Source organism: Meriones unguiculatus, chromosome 5 (genome assembly GCF_030254825.1).
Source record: "Meriones unguiculatus strain TT.TT164.6M chromosome 5, Bangor_MerUng_6.1, whole genome shotgun sequence".
NCBI classification, from domain to species: domain Eukaryota; kingdom Metazoa; phylum Chordata; class Mammalia; order Rodentia; family Muridae; genus Meriones; species Meriones unguiculatus.
Window position 1 is genome coordinate 45,472,825 of NC_083353.1, and position 25,977 is coordinate 45,498,801.

The following is a 25,977-nucleotide window of genomic DNA, read 5'->3' on the forward strand; positions in this document are numbered from 1 at the left end:
ACTGTATCAATATCTAATAGAGAACATCGCCTACTCAGTTTCAGGAATTTCACGCAAATGCTCTTGGCTCGTGGTGCACTACACAGTAAAACACGTCCTCTGAGAGGACATCCTTGAGGAGGCGCTGGAATGCTAGAAATTTTATACACAGTGGATAGATGGCAGTTTCCCCTGCTGTTGCCTAAAGAGCCAAGATCCAAACCCCAAGAGCTTGAGAGGAACAAAAGTAAAAAGCCTGAGAGCACAGGGGACTGTGTTCTGCATGGGCAACAAGAAGAATTTTCCTCTTAGGATGTTTCCTAGAACTCCTGAAAGTTGGCTTATCCTTTTTCTCCTTCTCTTCTTGCCTATTCTGTTTTGTTTCTGACATCTGATGAAATTGACATTGGGTAATCAAACGGATCTATTATATAAAGAGCATGGTAATACAATGGGAATCACTCAGTAAAATGTATTTACAGCTCTGCTGGTACATAGAACTCAGCATATTAATCTTGTATAAGTTTCACCTTTCCTAATGACTCTTTGCCATTCTATTTTAGAAAATCTCAATTTAAATTTTTTAGGTTATTTTGTTATGTGTGTTACACTTTTTGGATGTTTGTTTTGTTTGATTTTGCTGTGTCTATATATTTGTATTGCATGCATGCCTGCTGCCTGAGGACCTCAGGAGTTTTTGGAACCCCTGGACCTAGAGTTGCAGATGCTTTTGAGCTGCCATGGGAGAGGTGAGAACTGTACCTGGGGCCTCTGTCAAAGCAGCAGGTACTCTCCACACCAAGCACCTATGTTTACAGTCTTTAACTGGCCATCCACCTTATGTCTCATTTTTTAAAGTTACTTTTTATCTTATATATTTTCTGGAATGGGGTAGGGTGTGTATGTCACAGGACACATCTCGGGGTCAGAGGACCACTCTTTGGAATTGGTTCTTCCCTTCTAGAATGTAACTCATCATGACTGGAGGCCAGCACTTCTGAACACTGAGGCTCCCTCATTTCTCCTGCTCTGAGCATTTACTAAGCTGGTGCATCGGGTTTTGTAACTCAGGCACTTTTGCTTTCCCCTCATATCTCACATTACATATAAAATGAAACCATCTTACACCCTTGATATTCAAATGATAATTATTTCTTTACTATTTGACTTCATTTTTATATTATTGCATAATTTAGGATTATGATACTTGAATTAAACTTAATACTTGCATTGCATGAGAAAGAACTTTCAAGAAGACCCTTCATCAAATCTTCTGATGTATATCTGAGGCTTTGGTCACCTGAGTCTGAGAAGCATCACTGCTTCCTCAAGGAGGTATGAAATCCTACACACCTGTGCAGCCCATCATTTAGGATGAGTTGGATAATTCTTCTTTCATTAAAACCTCACAATGGGAATGGCCCTCAATCTATTGTAATTATAATTCTTAATAATTGTTTGCTTTCAAATGTGGAAAGAGACAAAACTTAGACCACATTCCTGGCAGCTTCTGATAACTGATCACTTCTCATGTAGGATTTTGTTCTGCTGTGACATCAAAACATATTTCAGATGCAGTTACAATGTGAGATTCATAAAGAAAGCCTAAAATGCTACCAGGATGCTTTGGAAAGGATTGCTTGGGTAGTCTATTGTGTTCATACATACTCTTCTCTGTTTGGGGCTGCGAGAAACCAAACAGTTGTTTTTAAAACTGTATTAACTATACCAAGTCACAAACATAAGGAACCTTCATGAGAATAAAGCCAGCAGCCTACACTTCCAAAGAGTTCGCCCTGTGCAGGGAACACCATGCTTGGTATGTAGACTTCATCTCCTTACAAATCTCCCTGACACAGTCACACAGATGTCATATGTTCTAACGCTGTAGCTCAGCCCCAGACTGCTCAGGGTCACACACAGGATATGGCAGGAGTGAGTATGATGTAAAGAAGTCTGGATTCAGAGTTTCCATTCCTAAGGCTCCCTGCAGATCCACATGAAGAGCACAAAGTCTGACGTAAATGAGCAGAAGAAAGAGACTGGAATAAAATGACTCTGGGCCTGTTTAAGACAAGGGCACAGCTTCATCTGAGGATCTTATTTCTACTTTCTTGCAATCCTCATTGAACTTCACCAAAACCTGCAGAGCTGCTCTGTGTCTGGCAATCAACATGATGCAGATGAAAGACAAGGAAGACATTGCTTTTGCCTCAGGAAACCTCAAATAGGAAACAGTAGGAAAAGAAATATTTTCTTGACACATGACAATTGTAATGTGGGAGAAAGCTTCTATCTGGATGGGGCATATAAGTGTCAGAACAATGGAGAGAGTGGGCATCCCTTCTGGGCACTTTGAGATGAAGGCAATCTTAAGGGGTATAAGGCAGAGCTGTGAAATAAACATCTTTCTAAGGAGAGTGGAGCTGCCATTGTCTGCAGCTGATGAGCAAGGCTAGACTGGTGTTAAGGAATCTTCTTGCTGTTCTCCCCTCACAGTTGCTACCTGCTTCTTTCAGCCTTAAAATGAACAAAATCAACTAACAGTCAGGTAACACCAAGGTAAGAAACACCATTTATGGTGGAGCTGGGATTGGGCTCTCAGGCAACAGCTTCCTTCTTCTCTTCCACATCCTCATGTTTATTCCTGGGCAGAGGCCCAGACTCACTGATCTGCCCATCAGTCTCTTGGCCCTAATCCACATACTGATGCTGCTAGTCGTGAGTTTAGTAGCTTCAGACATTTTTATGCCAGGGAAGAGATGGAGTGACTCCACATGCAAATTTGTTATGTTCTTGTACAGGTCTTTTAGGAGCCTATCTCTTTGTGCCACTAGCCTGCTCAGCATCCTCCAGGCCATCACCCTCAGTCCCAGAAGTTCCCGTCTAGCAAAATTCAAATGTAAATCTCCACACCACATGCTAGGTTGCCTTCTTTTCCTGAGTATCTTTTATTCATCCATTAGCAGTCCCCTTATAACATACATAACTGCAACGCCCAATCTGACCTCATCTGGTTTTACATACCTCAGTCAATCTTGCTGTGTTGTACCCATGAGCTACTCTGTCCATCACACATTTTTTATATTGTTGACCTCCATGGATGTCATCTTTGTAGGTTTTATGACCCTCTCCAGTGGGTACATGGTGACTTTCCTATGCAGACATAAGAACCAGTCCCAGCTTCTCCACAGTGCCAGCCTTTCCCTCAGACCATCTGCAGAACAAAGAGCCACACGGACCATCCTGTGCCTCATGAGTTTCCTTATGGTGATGTACACCTTGGACAGCGTCATCTCCTACCTAAGAAGTATAGATGATGATCTGATTTTGTTTTGTGTCCATATTCTCACAGTCCATGACTATGCCACAGTCAGCCCTTTTTTGGTTCTCAGTACTGAAAAGCACATAATTAACATTTTTAGATCCATTGTATGGAAGGATGGTAAACATCATATTACTCAGGTATAGGTAAGATTCCTTAAGATAAGTCAGTATTCTGGCATTAGAGCTATGAATTGTAATGTAGTTTACATGAGCTTCAGGTTAAATGAAATTACAGAGTTGTCTTTTTCTGTTGTTAAACCTATTTCTTATGAGATGTGTAGATGCTACACATAAAAGACAAACCACATGCCAGATACATGAGTCTTTTGTACTTCCCATTGTGTCTTTTGGGGAGACATAAAGTGACTGTCTTGTTAGTGTCTGGATTATCCACGTCAATTTATAATACATGACAGCTTATGATACTCTTCGTTTATTCAAATCCCTCAGCTATCTCTGTTTTGCCAAACGAGGTTTGTAAATAGTTATTATTATAATTATCAAGTATCCAGAAATATTCAAATCACTTAGGACACACACACACACACACACACACACACACACACACACACTCAGAGTGAGAGACAGAGACACAGAGAGACAGAGACAAAGACAGACATAGAATCTATGTATAAAACGCAGTCCTGATGACGGATAAACAGAGTTCAGCTTCTCTGCACTGGACTGTTACTCCAGCATTAAAAGAGAAGGAGATTCTGCACATGGTCCCACACAGATTGGCATGAAGCCACTGTACTGACTGCAATGAGAGTGTAGGCAGAACGAATTCTGTGGACTACTGGGAGCAGGACGAGCTTGGAAACTTTCTAGGAGTGGAAACAAAAGCAGACTCTCATCCTCAGCTCAGGATGGAAGGCCATGGGCGACTTGCTGGGTGGAGGCAGACTGTACAAATGTAATCAACGCCAAGCAGTATGCTGAAGATGGGAAATTCTTGTGTTGTGTGTGCTTTACCAAAATAACAATGTGTTCAGTTACCTTAACCAAGCAGTGAAGTATATTTTCCCTGAAATAATAAAGTGAACAATGGGGATGGAGAGATGGTTCAGGAGTTAAGAACACTGGCTGTCCTTGCAGAGGACCAAAGTTCAATTCCCAGCCTCTAGATGAAGGCTCACAACTGTTACTAATTCCAGTTCAAGAGGATCTCATGGTTTCTGGTCCTGCAGGCACCAGGCATGCATTCATGCACACAAAATAAAAAAAAAAATAAAACTACTAAAGTAAAATACAATTTTAAAAATGAAAAAAAGTCAAAATATGATTTTCAAGTTTTAAAATATGATAGATTTTCTTGAACAATGAGGGTTTTCTCAGAGTCCTCATCTTTTTAAAACTTCTTTCTTCATTATACTTTATTTAATTTGTATCCCCCCCATGTGGGTCCCTCCCTCTTCCTTTCCCAATCCCCATAGTCCTCATCTTAATCTCAGGTCCTCAGATCAAGCAGAGGAGTTCATCTGTAAGACCTGGACTGTCACTGCTCAGGAGTTCAGGATGGCACCCTTCCCAGGAACTCTCACAGACCACAGCTAGATGCCAAAGCAAGAGGTTTTATTGCTATTGAGATAGGGTCGCCCCTCCAAAGACAGGAGACGACCCTGAACATGCATAGCACAGGGTTTTTATACCTGAAAATCAGATCACTCTGCTCTATAGTTTACAGATGGTTGTAAATAGTTTACAGCTGGTTGCTTCTCAGAACAGTTCACCCCTCCCTTCAAGAGCACTCTGGGCATGGCTTCAATTCAAATAATCACAGTTGTTTCTCATTCCCAGGTGGCCCCTCACACCTTTGAGATCCAGGTTGCATCCCAGCCTGTGTTCAGCCTTTGAGCAATCTTCAGGCCTGCCAGCCTTGGCTACAGTGAAGTAAGGCCAGCCTGGGCTATATTATAACCTTCCCCAAAAGCAACAGAATTTAATTTGAAAAAGCTCTCAGCCTCCTCTCAGCTCCAGTGCTATTGTAATGCCAAGTTAATGGGACCCTCAGAGAAGAAACAATGCAATAGCAAAAGAGCTTTATTAAGAGAACACTCAAACTCAGGAAGCAAGTCTCACTGATGCAGCAGTAGAGAAGTGGGACCTTGAGCCCTGAGTGAGCAGGGTTTTTAAAGGGAAAGTCTGTGATCAGGAGGTTTCCATGAGAAAAACAGGAGGTCACATGTTTCTAGAACAGCAAATGGGGGACCTATGCCTTGACATTACAGGATTAGGTAAAAGTTAGAGGGCTGATGTGACCTCTGAATCACAATTGCCTAAGGCATATGCTTCTCTTAGGCACAATTGCCTAAGACTTATGATCACAATGGCTATTCTTTTAATCTATATCTGAAACATGGGAAGAATTTTCCCACATGATTCTCAACCAATTCTCATTGATTATTGCCAGGGAGATTGTCTCTATTTTCTATGAAGTATTTATTCTGTGATATTTCCTGAAAGCTGTTGCTAGGAGAGTTAACTTTGTTTTCTGCCAGGTGCACATTTTGTGATATTTCCAGGTACCTGAATTCAGCTTCAGGTTAAGATGGCTCTTTATTTCAAAAATGGAGTTATACTCAGGCTAAGTATATCCAGGCTAACTTAAACTCTTTATTTTTCCCTTGCAATCCTTCCCTTGCGGAAGGATTTTCTTTTCTGGTCAAATTTGTTGAATGTTCTGTAGGCCTCATGTATTCTTATTGGCTTCTCCTTTAACTTGGGGAAATTTTCTTCCATGATTTTGTTGAAAATATTTTCTGGTCCTTGGAGAAGACAGTCTTCTTTTTCCTCTATTCCTATTATTCTTAGGTTTTGTCTTTTCATATTATCTTCGATTTCTTGGACGGTCTGTGTCAAGAATTTTTTGGATTTAATATTTTCTTTGACAGATACATCGATTTCTTCCATTTTATCTTCTACACCTGAGATTCTTTCTTCCATCTCTTGTAGTCTGTTGTTTATGCTTACCTCTGAAGTTCCTGTTTTCTTCCCTAAATTCTTCCTCTCCATTATTTCCTCCATTTGTGTTTTCTTTAATATTTCCAGGTCTATCTTCAGGTCTTGATTTGTTTTGTTTACTTCCTTCACCTGTCTGATTGTATTTTCCTCTTTTTCTTTTAGTTCCTTCAACTCTGTTTCTTTTACTTCTTTCAGTGATTTAATTATTTCTTCTCTGAAGGCTGCAAACTGTTTGGCTGCATCTTCCCATATTTCTTCATGGATGGCCATAATCCGCTTGTCTTTAACTTCCTCCCTTTCTTTATGGATAGCCATGATCTGTTTGGTTTTATCTTCCTATAATTCTTTTCGTATTTTATTTGTTTCCTCTATTATCCTCTTCATCAGCATAGATGTAAGGTCATCTTCTTGATTTTCTATGATGTTGGGTTGTCCAGGGCTGCTCACCCCTGGATGGCTGGGTTCTGGAGATGCCGTATTGCTCTGTCTTTTGTTGGTTGAGCTTTTACACTGACCTCTACCCATTGGGCTGTACTAGGTGTTGGCTGTTAGTTTCTGTGCTTCCTGGAGTCCTGATGTAGGGAGAATCCCCTTGGCCTGAAGATGATTTTCCTGAAGGAGTCCTCCTCTGCTTTTTGGTTATGGTCACTGTATGGCCAGTGTTTCTCAGGAATTGCCACTGCTCACTTCAGGTGTATAGCCCTGAGTAGTAGCTGAGGTCTTTGTTGGGCAGGGGGGCTCTCCTCTTCCCCATATGAGTGCTCAAGACAGCTGCCCCACTGCTGGGTTTCCCGTTATAAATTTAGTGAGCTGCTGCTATTGTTACAGTTTTCCAGGTACAGTCCTCTTGAAGAACCTGCTGATTCCCTAGCTGTGGGGTTTTCTCCCAACAGGGAAACTCAGTCTGTTATCCTGGGGCACACAGTTCTGTCCGGGAAAGTAAGAGGGGCGCCCAGCAAGTCTCTGGGCCAGAGGCTGAGTGCTCTGCTCTGGGCCTGGAGAATGTGCACCTGGGTTGAGTTGGCGCCTGGGGGCGCCGCTTTGGTCTGGAGGCTGGGTGCCTCAGTCTGGACCAGAAGCTGTGTGTCCCTGTCTGGGATGTTGGCTGCAGGCACTGCTCTATTCTGGACACTGTGGGTGCAGCCCTTTTGAAGGACCACGGTTTCCCACAGTTTTGACAGTCTAGCTAGGGGTAACTGGTTGATCCTTGGCACAGTATCTGAGGGCTGCTGTAATGGCTCTCTGGCTTTTCTAGGTCTGAGGATGCATCTGTGTGCCCCAGTGCCCTAGGGGTACTCAATAATGGTGGATGAGCACAGCACTCCTGCCTGCAGTAGAAAGCTAGAGCCTAGACCCTGCATGAATCCAGAAAGTCTTTTGGTGCTGGGTGTCCTGAGCGTTAGACCTGATGATCCCCCCGGCTGGGGATTTCCTCCTGCCAGGGACACCCAGGCTTTGCTTTGGGGACTGCCATTCTGTCTGGGGTGGCGGTGAGTAGAACCCACCAGCACAGATGCCCGCCCGTGGCTCTGCTTTTCTGGCCTTTGGGAGCCTGGGCGTCTACATAAAGTGGGTAATTTTCCCAAGACCTTTTCAGGGTGGTGGTATCAGCTGAGTGCTCTGAGATCAGTCCAGCCATTTCCCTCCCTGTGGGTTTGCACCCAATGGTGAAATTGAGTCTCTGGTGCCCTGGGGCCCACAGTTCTATCTGAGGCGGCGAATCAGGTGCACAGGCAGGGCTCTATGCAGGCGCCTGGGTCCCTGGCTCTGGCTCTGGCTGGCTCCAGGGGAGCCCGTGGAACCTGAGTCTTTTGCAGGGGATGTCTGGGTGACCTAAGGTCGGTCCCAATTGTTTCCTGCTCTGTGGGGTTATCTCTCAACTGGAAAATCCAGTCTGTGATGTTGTGGGCCCACTGTTCAGTCTGGGACAGTGACCAGATCATGCTGGAGTTTTGCTCTGGGCTGGCGACCAAGCTCCTGGCAGGACCAGGGTCTCTTCTGTGGTTTACCCGGATGAGTTAAAGCTGATTGAACCCCCCCACCTTGGGGTATCCTCTCATCTGAGGAACACAATCACGTGTGTTTTATGGCTGTGAGTTCTGCTTGCTGGTCACTGTGCCGATCCTGCTGTGCTGCTGTTCAGAATGAGAGTCCTCCCAGCGCCGCCATCTTGGCCGCCCCTACAATTTTCTTAATTGGTTCAAATCATATGGCTTGGTTTCACTTGGTAAAACTAACAAAATAAATGCCAAAGTCTTTTATCTTCCCCCAAAGGACTGAGAAATTGTTTCAAGTTCTCTGTTAGAATGCCCACTGTCATTGTCTATAATACCTGATAAACTTTAAAATATTTCATAACCTGAAACATAACTTTTTAAAACTTGTTTTTGCAATATCAAAATAAGGTACCCTTTTAGAAATGAAGTCACAAAATACAACCATAATTTTAAAAGTCAAAACCAGATTTTATCAATGCAAACAATTCAGTACTTTTAAAATCAATACCAAGTATATTATTTTTATGTTGGCTGCCAGTAAGAAAAGTTCTTGTAATCAAACACATGGAGGTGCAGTTTTAATATTTTATATAAATGTAGTTTTAAACATTATTATTTTTATAAACCTGGTTTTTAATACAGGACCAAAATTATATAAAGTCTTAATATATTTAATAATCAGACATCAAAATATATATAGAACATAGTAAACTTATATATTTAAAACAAACAGACAAAACTATAAAACTAATTTTTACTCCCTTTAGCTTTAATTTCAAGGGAGGAACATCTTGCTCCCTGTTGAATACTATTTTATGACCATAGAGGCTTGCAACTTTCTTACCTGAGAAGCTGCTGTGGACACTTTAAGAGCCTCTTGTAGGGAAAGTAATCATCAGTATGGCCTTCATCTGTGGTTTCAACTCCTGTAGTGTCTGGGACATTTTTGTGCATTTCTGATATAATATGTCCGCACTCCTCTATGGCAGACAAAACTTTAAAAAGCTGCTGAAATCATCCCAGGTGGGCTGGTGGGTGAAAAGAACAGTTTCAATGAGATCAATCACATACCTAGAATTGTCAGAGAACTTGGATTCTGAGTTCTCCAGTCATCTGGTTCCCCGAGGGAGAGGCTGCCAAGGGGCTCTGGGTTTTTGGTGCTGAGCCAGAACCTGGATAAAGGGCTGGAGCTCGCTGAGGAGTAGGAGGAGGAGGGGTTGGAAAAATTATTTCCATGGTTGTCTCATCCTGAAAAAGAGAGTAAAGGGGGTGTGAGGGTGCCAAGGCAGTGGCCTCTGGTTTTGTTTAGTCTGTGGAAGGAGGATTGTTAGTGGGGGTCAGAAAGGGCTTAATCCATGGAGGTGGATGAATCATTAGGTCTTTCCAGACTACAATATATGGAAATTGGTCTGGGTGCCCATATTTATGCTGAAAAACACCATTTTCCACTGCAAGGATGGTGGGAAGGTGGAAAGTTCCTTCTGGTGGCCAGCCCACATTAAAGGTGGGCCATTCTGAGCTGCAAAAAGTCATCATTTTTCCTCTCCTCACATCAACTGAAAGACCGTGAATTCTAGTCTTAACTTCTCCAAAATGTGTCAGAACCAAGTCAAGGGGTTTGGAAGTATTCTGTCCCATATCATCAGCCAGTCTTTTCATCAAGAAAATTCAGGATAACGCAAAAGATGTAAGGAGAGCAATTTCAAAAAATAGTAAATCACATATACACAAAAAAGAACCAGCCATCCCAGACAAAAACCAAACTAAAGGCAACAACTCACAACCTATACCTGGGCTAATATCTAAAATCACTAAAGCAAGAAGAGCTATGGCTTCAAAGGCAACTGCAAGACCACAAGCAATTAATCACAAAAATACAAAAGTAACTCCTGCCACAACACCAAGAAAAAGAAAATTAATCCAACACGGAAACAAAGTAAAACCAAAAACCTGGCATTTGCTGTACTTCTCTGCCACAGAAGTCCCAGAAACTCTATGAAAACCAATCCTCACTCTGGTTTCCCTATCCCAAGATTTCCAGGGAGGCAAAAACTTACAAGGCCAAAAATGTCTTTTTGACCCCTGCAGCCCTGGACCTCAACAGGTCTCTCTTGTCCACTTTTGGCCACCTCTACAACACATCGAGGCTTTTCAGATCAATGAACAGAAACAAACACTTAAAGCAGGCAGACAACACAAAAGACATTTACCCATGGGATTAAGTTCTCTGGGTCGGGAGTCCTAGAGGTCCTGAGGCACCCTGGACCAGACCCCAAATGTAAGGCCAGGTTCAGGAGATCCTCAGAGCCCCCACGAGACAACTCGATACAATAGCAAGAGAGCTTTATTATGAGAGCAATCAAACTCAAGACTGAGTCTCACTGATGCACCAGTAGAGAAGTGGGACCTGGAGCCCTGAGTGAGCAAGGTTTTTTAGGGAAAGTCTGTGATCAGGGAGTTTTCATGACAGCAAACAGGGAAGCACATGTTTCTATGACAGCAAGCGGGGGGCATATGCCTTGATGTTACAGGATTAGGTAAAAGTTAGATGGGTGAGGTGACCTTTTTTGAATCACAATTACCTAAGGTATATGCCTCTCTGAGGAACAATTGCCTAAGACATATGATCACAATGGCTATTCTTTTAATCTATATCTGAAACATTGGGGAGAATTTCCCACCAGATTATCAACCGATTTCCCTTGATTATTGCCAGGGAGATTGTCTCTAATTTCTATGAAGTATTTATTCTATGATATTTCCTAGAGATGGTGCTGGGAGAGTTAACTTTGTTTTCTGCCAGGTGCACATTTTGTGATATTTCCTGGTACCTGAATTCAGCTCCCAGTCAAGATGGCTCTTTATTTTATAATGGAGTTATTCTCAGGCTAACTATACCCAGGCTAACTTAAACTCTTCACTATGACTTTCTAGGTAGTGTATATTATGAAGTTAAACTGTGAAACTCAGTATAAATCACACATAAAAGTCACCCAGCTGAAGGGGAATTTTAATCTAGCAACATGGCTACTCTGGCAGGAGATGACATGCGAAGAACTAGTTCTGTGCGATCTGGCTGAAATACAGACACACTCTTAGTACACACTCTTTTTTTTAAACTTTTATTAATTACACTTTATTCACTTTGTATCCCCCCCATGTACCCCACCCTCCTCCCCTCCTAATTCCACCTTCTCTCCCCCTTCTTCATGCATGCACCACCTCAAATCCACTGATAGGGGAGGTCCCCCTCTCCTTCTTTCTGATCTTAGTTTATCAGATCTCATCAGGAGTGGCTGCATTGTCATCTTCTCTGGCCTGGTAAGGCGACTCCCCGCTCAGGAGAAGGTGATAAAAGAGCAGGCCAATCAGTTCATGTCAGAGACAGTCCCTCTAATGATTATTATGGAACCCACTTGGACACTGAACTGCCATGGGCTACATCTGTGCAGTTGTTCTAGTTTATCTCCTTGCATGGTACTTGGTTGGAGTATGAGTATCTGGAAAGACACTTCTGTTCAAATTATCTTGTTCTGTTGCTCTCCTTGGGGACCTCCTGTCCTCTCCAGATCTTACTATTTTCCACTTCTTTCATAAGATTCCATGCTCTCTGCCCAACTGTTAGCCATAAGTCTTAGCATCTGCTTTGATAGTCTGCAGGGCAGAGCCTTTCATAGGCCCTCTGTGGCAGACTCCTAACTTGTTTCCTGTTTTCTTCTTCTTCTGATGTCCATCCTCTTTGCCTTTTAGGATGGGGATTGAGCATTTTAGTCAGAATCCTCCCTCCTGATTAGCTTCTTTATATGTACAGATTTTAGTAGGTTTATCCGATATTATATGTCAATATAAATGAGTATATACCCTGTGTGTCTTTCTGCTTCTGGGACAGATAATTCAGGATGATCCTTTCCAGTTCCCACCATTTAACTGCAAATTTCATAATTTCCTTATTTTTCATTGCTGAGTAATATTCCATTGTGTAGATGTACCACAATTTCGGTATCCATTCTTCAGTTGAGGGACATCTGGGTTGTTTCCAGCTTCTGGCTGTTACAAATAAAGGTGCTAAAATCATGATTGAACATATGTTCTTATTGTGTACTTGATCCTCTTTTGGATATATGCCTAGGAGTGCTATGGCTGGATCTGAGGAAGCGCTATTTCTGTTTGTCTGATAAAGCACCAGATGGATTTCCAGAGTGGTTGTACAAGTCTACATTCCCACCAGCAGTGGAGGAGGTTTGCCTTTCTTCTGAATCCCTCCAGAATGTGTTTTCACTTGAGTTTTTAATCATGGCCATTCTGATAGATGTAATTTGAAATCTCAGGGTCATTTTGATTTGCATTCTGCTGATGGGTAATGAGGTTGAGCATTTCTATAAGAGTTTCTCTGCCATTCAATATTCCTCTACATAGAATTCTGTTTAGCTCTGTTCCCCATTCTTTAATTGGATTACTTGGTTTGTTGCTTTTCAGCTTTTTTAGTTCTTTATATATACTGGATATTAGCCATCTGTCAGGTAAAGAGTTGGTGTAGATTCTTTCCCAATATGTAGGCAGTCATTTTGTTTTGATGACAGTGTCCTTTGCTTTACAGAAGCCTTTCAGTTTCATGAGGTCCCATTTATTGATTGTTGCTCTTAGAGCCCGTGTTGTTGGTGTTCTGTTCAGGAAATTGTCTCCTCTATTAATGAGTTCTAGGGTCTTCCCCACTTTTTCTTCTAACCGATTTAATGTGTCTCATTTCATGTTGAGGTCTTTGATCCACTTGGACTTTAATTTTGTGCTGGGTGACAAGTATAAATCTATTGCATTTTTCTACATGAAAACATCCACTTAAACCAGCACCATTTGTTGAAGATGCTATCTTTTTTTCCATTGTATGCTTTTGTCATCTTTGTCAAAGATCAGTTGTCCATAAGTGCCTGGGATTATTTCTGAGTCTTCAGTTTTGTTCCCTTGATCCACCATTGTGTTTCTATGCCAGTACCATGCAGTTTTTCTAACTGTTGCTCTATAGTACAGATTGAGATCAGGGATGGAGATACCTCCAGAAGATCTTTTATTGTAGAGGATTGTTTTAGCAATTCTGCGTTCCTTGTTATTCCATATGAAGTTGAGAATTTTTCTTTCAAGATCTGTAAAGAATTGTGTTGGTAATTTGATGGGAATTGCATTGAATCTGTAGATGGCTTTTGGTAAGATGGCCATTTTTACTATGTTAATCCTGCCAAGCCATGAGCATGGGAGATCTTTCCATTCTCTGATGTCTTCTTCTAATTCTTTCTTCAGAGACATGAAATTTTTTTCATACATATCTTTGACTTGCTTGGTTAGGGTTACACCAAGGTACTTTATGTCATTTGCAGCTAATGTGAAGGGTGTTGTTTCCATAATTTCTTTCTCAGCCCTTTTGTCTTTTGTATACAAGAGGGCTACTGATTTTTTTGAGTTAATTTTGTATATGGCCACTTTGCTGAAGGTGTTTATCAGCTATAGGAGTTCCCTGGTAGAATTTCGGGGGTCACTCAGGTATACTATCATATCATCTGCAAATAGTGATACTTTGAGTTCTTCTTTTCCAATTTGTATCCACTTGATCTCCTTCAACTGTCTTATTGCTCTATCAAGGACTTCCAAAACTATGTTAAAGAGATATCGAGAGAGTGGGCAGCCTTGCCTTGTCCCTGATTTCAGTGGGATTGCTTTAAGTTTCTCTCTGTTTAGCTTGATGTTGGCTCTAGGCTTGCTGTATATTGCCTTTACTATGTTTAGATATGTGCCTTGTATCTCTGATTCTCTCCAGTACTTTAAATATGAATGGATGTTGAATTTTGTCAAATGACTTTTAAGCATCTAAGGAGGTTATATGTGTTTTTTTTTCTTTCAGTTTGTTATTTTGGTCGATCACATTGATGGATTTCTGTATATTGGACCACCCCTGCATACCTGGGATGAAGCTTGCTTGGTCATAGTGGATGATATCTTTGATGTGTTCTTGTATTCAGTTTGCAAGTATCTTGTTGAGTATTTTTGCATCAATGTTCATAATGGAGATTGGCCTGAAATTCTCTCTTTTTTGGGGGGTCTTTGTGAGGTTTAGGTACCAAGGAGACTGTGGCTTCATAGAATGAGTTGGGTAGTGTTCTTTCTGTTTCTATTTTGTGAAACAGTTTGAAGAGAACTGGAGTTAACTCTTCTTTGAAGGTCTGATAGAATTCCGTGCTGAAACCATCTGGTCCTGGGCTTTTTTTTGGATGAGAAACTCTCAATGACAGCTTCTATATCCTTGGTATATATGGGACTAATTAATTGATTTACCTGGTCTTGATTCAGCTTTGGTAATTGGAATTGATCAAGAAAATTATCCATTACATTTAGATTTTCAAATTTTTTGACATATACACTTTTGAAGTATATAAGTCCTAATGACTGTTTGGATTTCCACAGTGTCTATAGTTATATTCACCTTTTCATTTCTGATTTTATTGATTTGGATGGTGTCTCTCTGCCTTTTAGTTAGCTTGGCTAAGGGTTTGTCGATCTTGTTGATTTTCACAAAGAACCAGCTCTTGGTTCCATTGATTCTTTGAATTGTTTTATTTGTTTCTAATTGATTGATTTCAGCCCTGAGTTTGATTATTTCCAGCCGTCTACTCCTTTTTGGTGTGTCTACTTCTTCCTTTTCTATGATTTGTAGGTGAGACATTAAGTTCTTTGAATGAGTTGTCTTGAATTTCTTCTTGAAGGCACTTAGTCCTACGAATTTCCTCTCAGCACTCCTTTCATTGTGTCGCATAAGTGTGGATATGTTGTGCCTTCATTTACATTGAATTCTAGGAAGACTTTAATTTCTTTCTTTGTTTCTTCCCTGACCCAGCTGTCATTGAGTATCAAGTTGTTCAGTTTCCATGTGTATATAGGCTTTTTGCTATTTCTGTTTTTGTTGATGTCCAGCTTTATTCCATGGTGATCAGACAGGATACAAGGGATTATTTCAATCTTCTTGTATCTGTTGAAGCTTGCTTTGTGACCAACTATATGGTCTATTTTGGAGAAGGTTCTATGAGGTGCTGAGAAGAAGGTAAATATTTTGTGTTTGGGTTTAAGGTTCTGTAAGTGTCTGTTAGGTCCATTTGATTCATGACCTCTGTTAGAGACATTGTTTCTTTGTTTCATTTCTGTTTTCTTGACCTATCCATTGTTGAGAGTGGGGTGTTGAAGTCTCCCACTATTAATGTGTGGAGATCTATATGTGGTTTAAGTTTTATCAATGTATCTTTTACAAATATGGGTACCCTTGTATTTGGGGCATAGATATTCAGGATTGTGATGTCTTCCTGGTGGAATTTTCCCTTGATGAGTGTGAAGTGTACTTCCCCATCTCTTTTGATTAATTTTGGAGGAAAGTATATTTTATCAGACATTACAATGTCTAATCCTGCTTGCTTCTTGCATCCATTTACTTGAAAAGCAGTCTTCCAGCCCTTTACCCTTAGGTAATATCTATCTTTGTGACTTAGGTGTATGCAACAGGTTGCTGAGTCTTGTTAGCGCATCCATTCTGTTAGTTTGTGTCTCATTATTGAAGAATTGAGTCCATTGATGTTGAGAGAAATTAATGACCAGTGGCTGTTAGATCCTGTGATTTTGATGTTGGCTGTGGTCATATGTTTGTGTGCTTGGTTGATTTTTGTTTTACTGTAGTGGGGTTAATTATTTCCTGTGTTTTCTTGAAAATAGGTAGGTTTCTTGAATTGTATTTTTCCTTCTAGTGTCTTCTGTAATGCTGGATTTTTGTGTAGGTATTGTTGAAAGTTGTATTTGTCATTGAATATCTTGTTTTCTCTGTCTATGAGGATTGAGAGTATTGCTGCTTATAGTAGCCTGGGCTGACATCTGTGTTCTTTTAGGTCTTGCATGATATCTTTCCAGGTCCTTCTGGCTTTCATAGTCTCATGTGAGAAGTCAGGTGTGATTCTGATGGGTTTGCCATTATATGTTACTTGGCATTTTCCCCTTTCAGCTTTTAATATTTTTTCTTTCTTCGGTATACATACTGTTTTGATTGTTATGTGGCGGGAGGACATTTTTTTCTGGTCTAATTTATTAATTTTTCTGTATGCCTCTTGTATTCTTATTGGCCTCTCCTTTAAGTTGGGGAAATTGCTTCAGTGATTTTGTTGAAAATATTTTCTGGGCCTTTGAGAAGGGAATCTTCTTTTTCCTAGATTCCTATTATTCTTAGGTTTTGTCTTTTTATGTTGTCTTGAATTTCTTGGACAGTGTGTGTCAGAAAGCTCAGATGAGGAGGTCGTTGTGGACAGAAGACAAATTAAACAGACACCATAGCAAAGCACCCTGGCTATGAGGAAGACCAACTGAGGCTCTCCACCACCAGAACTCAAGGAGAGTGTGAGAAATGCGCATTTCCAGGTCCTCATCAGACTTACAGAGCCAGAGCAACTGCCAACACTTCTGGGAAAGCCAAAGTCAGAACCACCGGTGCAGAGTATGGATGGCTGTCTAATCAGCCATCACCTCTTGGAGGTGGCTGGAAAGGGACATCTGGTCGCTGAGGAGGCTTGACTCACACTGTTCTGGGCCCAGTATTTCCCCAGTACTGCCTGTTGATGGCCACATGGATGGCTTTTCCCTCAGGGAGCTCTGTCTACCTACATACACAGTCCTGCCAACAGGGAGAGGGGTCAACCAACCAAGAGGTGAAGGAGATAACCTGAGTAGGCTTGGAGGCATGAACAGGCCTGACTTGTTGGAGGACCAGTGAGAGTGTAGGCTTGGTCTAGAGTGGGCCTGGGGTTTCCCTACTGCACAGTTAAGAACTGAATTTGAATCTTTCAAACCACCTTTCCATCTCGGAGCCATCATCAAACTCCTAAATCTCCAGCCCTTTGTGGAGAAACACTTGTGAGTCTGGAATAGAATTTTTTTTATGGCTGGGGACAGCCAGACAAGGAAAGAGCTTTCTGTGTAAGCCTGGTAATCTGAGTTCCATCCCTGAAATCCACCTAGAGGCAGGAGGATAAGGCGGATTCCACAAGTTTGTCTTCCAGCCTCCACAAGTGCACCATAGCTCATTTGTATGCCTTCCCTCCCACACACACTAACAATCAACACATGATTGATTTGAAAAAAGACAACAAAGAAAATGTCTGGCTGGATTTTGTTACTAAGAGTTCTGGGTAGGCTTGACGGAGCCATGCCTAGTGGTCAGCTGGTGATGGAGGCGATGGTGGAGGAGATGGAGGTGGTAGAAATGATACCAGAAGGGAATGAAGACATAGCAGTGAGACAGAAGAAGAGACCATGGCGGTGGTGGCAGTGCCACAGGTGGTAGGAACAGTTGTAGAAGTCGTGGTGAGGATGGGTGACTTGTCCTCAGTGTGGGTGGCAGAATAAGTGAGGAGGGGGTAGGCAACATATAAAAAAAAGAGATGAAGGGGCCTGTGGTGGTGAAGCAGTAGAGGTAGAGCAGGCAATAAAGGTGGTGGAGGTGGCAGAATTGAGGCGCGAAATGGTCAAGGTGACGGAAAGTGGGAATGATGGAGATGTATACAGGATAGAGATGGCTGTATTTTTCCAGATGGAGATGGAGGTATTTGGTCAAGTTTTGATACCAGTGGTAGGGACTGACCACATGGTAGTCAGGGACAGAGATGGTGGGGATGACAAAATGGTGGGTGGTAAAGTTGGCTAGGATGATGGAGAGGGTATATATGGTAGAATTGGTGGGTTTTATTGAGGTGATGGAGATAGTATGGGTGATGGGCTTGATGCTGATGGTGGAGGTAGTCAAGGTGATGGAGGTCATGAAGATGTGGGAGCTGAAAACAGAGAGGTCAATGACAGTATCAGAAGTGGCGGGGATGATGGAATTGGTGGAGGGATGGAGATAGTGTAGGTGATAGATGGAGAAGGATGGAAGTAATCAAGTTTACGGCTACGGAGTTGGTGGTAGAGGGGGTAAGGAGACATTTATGTGTGAAATATGTGAAGCTCAGTGAGTGGGTAATTCCTTTCCATATTTGATGCAAAAAGGAAAAATTAACTTGTTCTTTAGAATGAGCAGTGAAATCCTTATAATACAGTCTCAGCAGAATCAGGGAGGAAAACACATGCTCAGCTACTGCCAGTGTCATTTTGCTCTGGGGTTTGTGGGGTTCAGGGTAGGGGCAGAAAAACCCGGATGCTCTGCTAAGTCCGACCGAACACTGTTGGATGTGGGATTTGTGAACACAGCCCTAAGACTAGTTGGGAAAACCTCCCAGGATTAAACTGGTTCAGCCGAAGGCAGAGGGTGGTGGCCATGGAGCAATAGGCTAAGACTATTGAACTCCTTTGGTTTTCCTGATGAGAGAAAAAGGATCCCAAAGCCTTTGCAATGGCTTTGTAACCCTCCAGGGTGCTGACCACCATGGTTGCTGTTGGAGCCTTAAGGATTGCATTCTTGCTAAGAATCCTAAAATGACTGTGTCCCCATTTTACAGATGGAAAACTGCGGCTTTTTGATGGTCACCGTTTTTTGTTTTTCAAGACAGGCTTTCTCTGTGTAGCCCTGGCTGTTCTGTCGTTTACTCTGTATACCAGGCTGATCTCAAACTCAGACAGCCACCTTTCTCTGTCTCCCAAGTGAGAGATTAAAGACTTACACCACACACACACACACACACACACACACACACACACAGACACACACACACACAAAAAAAGGCCAGGTGATCAAAAGACCATATACTTCAGTTCAAAAATCGATTCAAAAATCAGAATTGTATGTAATCTTTATGGTATTAGTAGATTTCCCTGAATCTTAATATAATTGCTGGCTCTCAATATGTAGAATGAGTTGTTTGTCATATAGAAACTGCTGACTTTATTCCTGATGGTTTAGAATTAACTTTATTATTTATGCAACTGCAAAAGGCTTAACAAAAGTAGAAACCCTCCATTATATATCACGTGGATTCGGTCTCATACAGGCTTTCCAGGTCCATTGGTACAAGCAAATGAGGAAACTGATCAATTACAACACCTCAACATTTTATGAAAGACACGATGTTAAAAGTAAAAGTTATTTTTTTTTTTCTATAACTTGGGCAACAAGCAAGGAAATAATAAAAAATGTCCCACATGTCCTCTGTATAACCACACTCGACTGCATGCTGGAAGTAAGCCTAGGGATACGAAAAAAGTGAAATATGACAGATGGATGTGTTTCATTCTGCAGAATTTGGAAAACAAAGGTATGTACACTGTACCATAGGTGTATAACCAGGGTTTCAACGGGCAATTGCTTTAAGTGATGAAAAGGCTGATTGTGTAATTACACAGTTATTGGAAATAATGAAAATTTTGGGGATACCTTCACAAATTAAGAATGATAATGAACCTACATATATATCTAGTAAGATGAAGCAATTCTTTGCCTATTATACTATAAATCTTTATACTATACATGATTTATAAAACTTTATACGACAAATCATTTATAAAATCTTTATACAATAGTATAAAATGATCTTTATATAACTTATAAAAATTTATAAATCATTTATACTATAGTATAAAGATCATTTAAATGATCTCTATATAATTTATACTATAAAGATTTATAAATCATTTATACTATAGTATACTCTAAATGATAGTATAGTATAAATTATAGTATAGTATAAATGATTTACAAATCATTTATACTATACTATATTATATACTATTCTATCATTTATACTATATATAGTATCATTTGTACGATACTATCATTTAAATTACAGTATAGTATAAATGATACCATTTATACTATATATAGCATCATTTATACTGTACTACCATTTATACTTTACTATCCTTTATAGTATACTAAAGTATAAATGATTTATAATCACTTTTATTATACTATAATTTATACTATAGTATCATTTATTGTATACTTTAGTATAAATGATTTATAAAACTTTATAGTATAAATTATATAGAGGTCATTTAAATGATCTTTATACTATAGGGTAAATGATTTATAAATCTTTATAATAATATAAGTTATATAAAGTTCATTTTATACTATAGTATAAAGATTTTATAAATCATTTGTAGTATAAAGTTTTATAAATCATTTATAGCATAAAGATTTTATAAATCATTTATAGTATAAAGTTTTATAGTATAATAGGCAAAGAATTGCTTCATCTTACTAGATATATATGTAGGTTCATTATCAGTCTTAATTTGTGATGGTATCCCCAAAATTTTCATTATTTCCAATAACTGTGTAATTACACAATCAGCCTTTTCAGCACTTAAAGCAGTTGCCCGTTGAAACCCTGGGTATACACCTATGGTACGGTGTACATACGTTTGTTTTCCAAATTGTGCAGAATGAGACACATCCATCTGCCATATTAAATGTCCATCCTATGGGCTTAGAGTTGCTCAAGAGTGTTTCGGTTGTGGAAGTACATTATGGGGACATGCTGTTGAAGATAGAGGCTATCTTCAAGGACCTTTATCCTACATTCAAGTTCAGGGAAGCGCCAGGATGGATGGACCATACATGGTCAATCACACAGACATCTGTGTGTCTCATGATGTGATACTTGTTGCCACAGTCTAGGGAGAAAGAACACAAGAGATGAAGTCTTACCACGGTGATACTAGGATTGAAAGATAAGGCTTCCCAGAACTCTCCCCAAAGGCTGTGCAAGGCTGATTAACTGTGCAAGAATATGCAAAGGGCAGAGACTTGAAGAAATGGAAGCAGCCTTAAGATCTGTCCAGCTGGTACATACACGAGGTAGGGGCTTGAGGCTCCCATGACACAGGGACACAGTGGGTTGCTCCTCCAAGAGTCTCTAGTTAGACTTGTCAGGATACCTATCACACCCTCACAGTGTGGCATGTGGTGGTGAGTGTGGGATCCAATGTGAATGGTCGCTTAGAAGGAACAAGAATAGATATGCAAGAGGTGAGTAACTAGGGCAGAATTGGTGTTAAGAGAGGGCACAGCTACCACTGCAGTCACTCCAAGACTGAGTTTTCCAGGCTTTGTTCTGAGTTGGGTCTGAGGACTCAAGCAATGTAACCTGTGATTGGTTTGGCATGTGTGTGGGTACAGGGCTCTTGCAAAAGAATGGCAGGAGGCTCCTTCTAAAGAATTCCCATCAGGCTGCTTGTAGGCCTCAATTCTTAACCTGGGAACCCATCTTGGGGCAGGTAGGACAGGCAGACTGGAAACTATAGCACTAGGGAGAGATTAGTTACAAAGGACAGAAGGAAAACTGAATAAAATGAAGTGAAGTAATGCACTCACCTGGTGCTGAGGGTGGCTCCAAGGTCCCTTTTCATTGGAGTCATGTTCTTACATGAGGTGGCTTTTGTCTTAGCAGGAGGCAGGCAGCAGCAGCACAGATGTCTGAGGCCGTTCATGATTGTCTTCTTCACCTGCTTCCATCGTTGATGTTGGTTGTGGGGGGAAGCTGTGCCAGTGTCCTGAGGCTGGCCAGGTGTGATGTTGTCCTCGGTCTCTTGCTGAGGGAGAGCTGTGCCCGCGTCCAGAGGCTGGCCAGGTGTGATGTCGTCCTCTGTCTCTTGCTGAGGGAGACCTGTGCCAGCGTCCAGAGGCTGGCCAGGTGTGATGTCATCCTCGGGCTCTTGCTGAGGGAGAGCTGTGCCAGTGTCCTGAGGCTGGCCAGGTGTGATGTCATCCTCGGTCCCTTGCTGAGGGAGAGCTGTGCCAGCTTCCTGAGGCTCGGCAGGTGTGGTGTTGTCCTCGGTCTCTTCCTGATGGAGACCTGTGCCAGCGTCAGGAGGCTGGCCAGATGTGATGTCATCCTCGGTCTCTTGCTGAGGGAGACCTGTACCAGCATCCTGCGGCTGGCCAGGTGTGATGTCGTCCTTGGTCTCTTGCTGAGGGAGAGCTATGCCAGCGTCCTGAGGCTGGCCAGGTCTGATGTAGTCGCCCTCGTTCTCTTCCTCCTTGGTCTCTTCAGTTATGATGGTATCCTCCTTGATCTCTTTTGTTGTGATGGTATCTCATATGATGGTATCTGGTATAATGGTGTTTCCCTCGTTCTCTTCCTCCTTGGTCTCTTTAGTCATGGTTTCCTCCTTGATCTTTTTGGTCGTGATGGTGTCTCGTATGATGGTGTCTTGTATGATGGTGTTTGGTATGATGCATGTCTGGTATGATGGTGTCCTCCTTGGTCAATTTTAGTGTGATGGTGTGTGGTAGGATGGTTTATTGGGGCAGGTGGGACAGGGAGATTGGAAACTATATCACTACGGGGAGAAGTTTTTTTTTTTTTGTTTTTTTTTTTAAATATGGACCACTTCACGAACTTGCATGTCATCCTTGCGCAAGGGCCATGCTAATCATCTCTGTATCATTCCAATTTTAGTATATGTGCTGCCGAAGCAAGCACGAGAAGTTTTACTTTGTGGAAAAGATCATATTTCCTGCCAAGAAACGGGGAGTAAAGGACAATCACTACCCAGAGGGCAGTCTGTGATGTTTATGCAGGCTGGGGGAGAGAGCAAGGGATCAGTGTGCCACATAAAGCTTTAGGGCACCTCTGCACCTCAGCCCTTCCCCTCCCCTCAGTGCTGGAGGCTACAAGAACTCACACCCTGCATGGCTTTTACATAGGTGTTGAAGATTCAAATTCAGTCTTTATGCTTGTGCAGAAAGCATTGTTACCTCACCCCTACCCAGCCCAGACCCCTCCACCCCTCCAGCCTCTCATTGGGTTTCAGAAGATTACTGTGTTTTCTTCTTGTTCTGAATGGTCATTCTACACCAATTAAGAATTCTCCACTGTGCCATTCCTCAACCCCTGGCAAACACCATTGCATTTTCCTTTCTTGAAACATTACAGTACAGTACTCTCAGTTCCACCCCTAGATATACAGAAGCTTGTCATTCTGTGACTGACATGTCACGGGAAGTATGTGTTCCTCTGTGGTGGACCTACACCTACAGGTGGCTTTCCTTCCTGTTTAAGCTGAGTAATAGTCCATGATATATAAAGGCCACACGTGGTTGGTACATTCATCTGCTTACGGACAGAGAGTTATTTCCATCGTGGCTGTTGTTAAGTGCTGTTAATATAAACAAGCAAGCATCTGAGACTTTGAATCAATTATTTTTCCATAACTATGAAAGAACTGTTGATGAATGATATGCGATTTTGTGATAATGCATCCATATTTAATTAGGTAAAATACAAAGTGTTAAGGTGATTGGCTTATTAAAAAGTGCTACACAGTGTAGCTTATTGATAAGTGCACAGAGCACCCTAATCTGTGATATGTAACAGATTGCCCCTGCTGACACCAAGCAGAAATGCGCATGAAGACATTTGGCTCAAATTTCCACAGGTGTTGTAACCCACATTTCAATGGAAGCAGTTTAACAAAGCAGGAGTCATTTGTTCAGTTTTCTGGAGGAGCATGAGCACGAGGCTGGGATTCACCATCTGTCAGCGAGCATCTGTCAGTTGGCTCCTTAAGTGAACTCGTCCTTCAATTACTCGTTAAACATGTGCTGTCCTCCCCACCAAGGATCGTAAGAAGCAAGCAATTCGTTTCTCAGTGCCAATTAACAGCAAGGGGCTGACGGTGGTGTAGCCATTGGAGACCATCATGTGGATACTGTGGCGGACTGGGTCACTATCCTGCATCAGTCTTGAGGCAGATATGATGCAGTCCAAACAGTACATCAGGATGAAGAAGTTCATGAGCAGCAGGATGGTCCTGGTGGCCCTTTGCACTGGGGACACTTTTGCAGAAAGGCTGGTTCTGTGAAAGTGCTGAGCCTGTTTCTTGTGTCTGCACAAGAGAGCCACCATGTACCCACTGCAGAGGGCCATGAGACCTAGAAAGAACACATCTCGAAATATCCTCAATATGGAAAATAAGGGTCTGCTGCTATACTCCATAGGTAAAATAATGCAAGATTCTGTGACAAATATGAGACCATGTGAGGTGACATTGTACTCAGCAACATAGGAGAAGGAGAAGTGAGCACCACAGGACATGTAAAGGCCCATAGCACAGGAAGGGGGCACAGGCTCTGCTGTGGGGATTTAGGTTTGATTTTGCCAGACAGGTGCTTCTGGGACTGAGGATGATGGCCTGAAGGATGCTCAGCAGGCAGGTGACACAAAGAGAGAGGCCCCTCAAAAGCCTGTGCAAGTGTAACAGGGAGTTACACTTGATGTCATTCTACATATTCTGAGATGCAAGAATGTCAGCAGCTGCGAACCCAATGACTGTTAGCATCCCAAGGTGGATGAGGGCCAAGAGACTGATGAGTGGGTCAATGATCCGGAGCCTGCTTTCAAGAAGGACCTCAAAGAGGTGGAAGAGGAAGAGGGTAATTTTGAAGGAGATCCCAATGCCTACCTCAGAGAAAAATGTATAATGTGTCAACAACTCCATAAAGGGTCTTGATTCTTCTCATTGTATGAGACAAGGAAATAGAAGAAATATCTGAGAAGAAAGGCAAGAGAAATTATTCATCACAAACAGTAACAGCAACATTGGTACCAAACACTATTGCCATTAGGAATATTGGTGGGCCCAGCCCAATACACCCCTCAGTACTCAAGTTTTCCTGAGCGCCAAACCTTCTCATTGTCAGTCATGCCTGGATTGTGTACCTATAGGTGGGCTCCCTTGCTGCTTCAAGTTTCCTGTGTATTAAAATGATCATGTATTACAGAAATGATTCCTTACCACTGCCTTATTTTGACTTTTTTGGGGGCATTCCCTGGTTTTTGTTTTGTCATCTTGTCAGGTATAGGAAAAGCTTCAAAAGTTTTGATTATTTCCCCTTTCTGTTTCCGTTGTTGCACTAAAACACCATAATCAAAACTGGCATAGAGGAGGACAGGGTTTATTTGGATTAACTCTCAGGTCATAAACCATCGTTAATGAGAGGTGAAATCAGGAGCACAAAGCAGAGAGTCAAGTCATAGCCACAGTCAAGTGCAGAGAGAGGAGGCTGAAGCCAGGGCTTAAAGGTTAAGAGCTCTGGCTGGTCTTGCAGGGCCTTTGAGGTCAGTTCCAGCATCTAAGTCAACTGGCTTACAGCCACCTGTCACTCCAGCAATAGGGCATGGATGACCTCATCTGGTCTCTGTGGCACCTGCGCTCATCTGCATATAATGCAAACAAATAATTAAATATAAAAGTAAATAAATCTTGAGTTAAATTATAAGGAAATGTTGATGAAAGACATTAGATAGAGTATTTACTGTAAAATACGTGTTTGGCTCAGTGGCTAAGCCTACATTTAGAATACATGTTTCCATGCCAAATTCTGCCCTCTGTGAGCACTGCACATGCAAACAGCACACTGATATATACAGAGACATAACACACACACACACTTCAAATAAGTAAATACTACACAATTTAAGGTGCCTGTTTATGTTTTCATTCACATTTTTTAAACAGGAAGACAATGTTGCTGTAAATATGTCCCCTCACTATGGAAAAGGAATTTCATCAGAAAGTTAAGGTGTGTAAGGTGCTTGCTTTCTGTAGCTTATTCTATGTCTGTGTACTTAAGGATCCATAAGTTCCCCAGAGAAGAGGAGTGTGTTTAGCACCCACGAACAAGTTATGCTATTTAAAGTTTCAGAACTGAGGTAGACAATTGTAAAAATCTGGACAAGTGGACTTCTCTTCCATT

The 25,977-nt window shown here is 41.7% G+C and overlaps 1 protein-coding gene and 1 non-coding gene across 2 annotated transcripts; one reads left to right on the forward strand and one right to left on the reverse strand.

Moving 5' to 3' along the window:
* The first annotated feature begins 2,616 nt into the window (after positions 1-2,616).
* Positions 2,617-3,450, forward strand: LOC132653983 (vomeronasal type-1 receptor 54-like). Its single transcript, XM_060383300.1, has one exon. The coding sequence runs from the start codon at positions 2,617-2,619 to the stop codon at positions 3,448-3,450; it is 834 nt and encodes a 277-aa protein (XP_060239283.1).
* A 19,145-nt stretch (positions 3,451-22,595) lies between these two features.
* LOC132654489 (U6 spliceosomal RNA) lies at positions 22,596-22,702 on the reverse strand. Its single transcript, XR_009592130.1, has one exon. It is a non-coding gene; the product is annotated as a U6 spliceosomal RNA (small nuclear RNA).
* Positions 22,703-25,977: the final 3,275 nt, after the last annotated feature.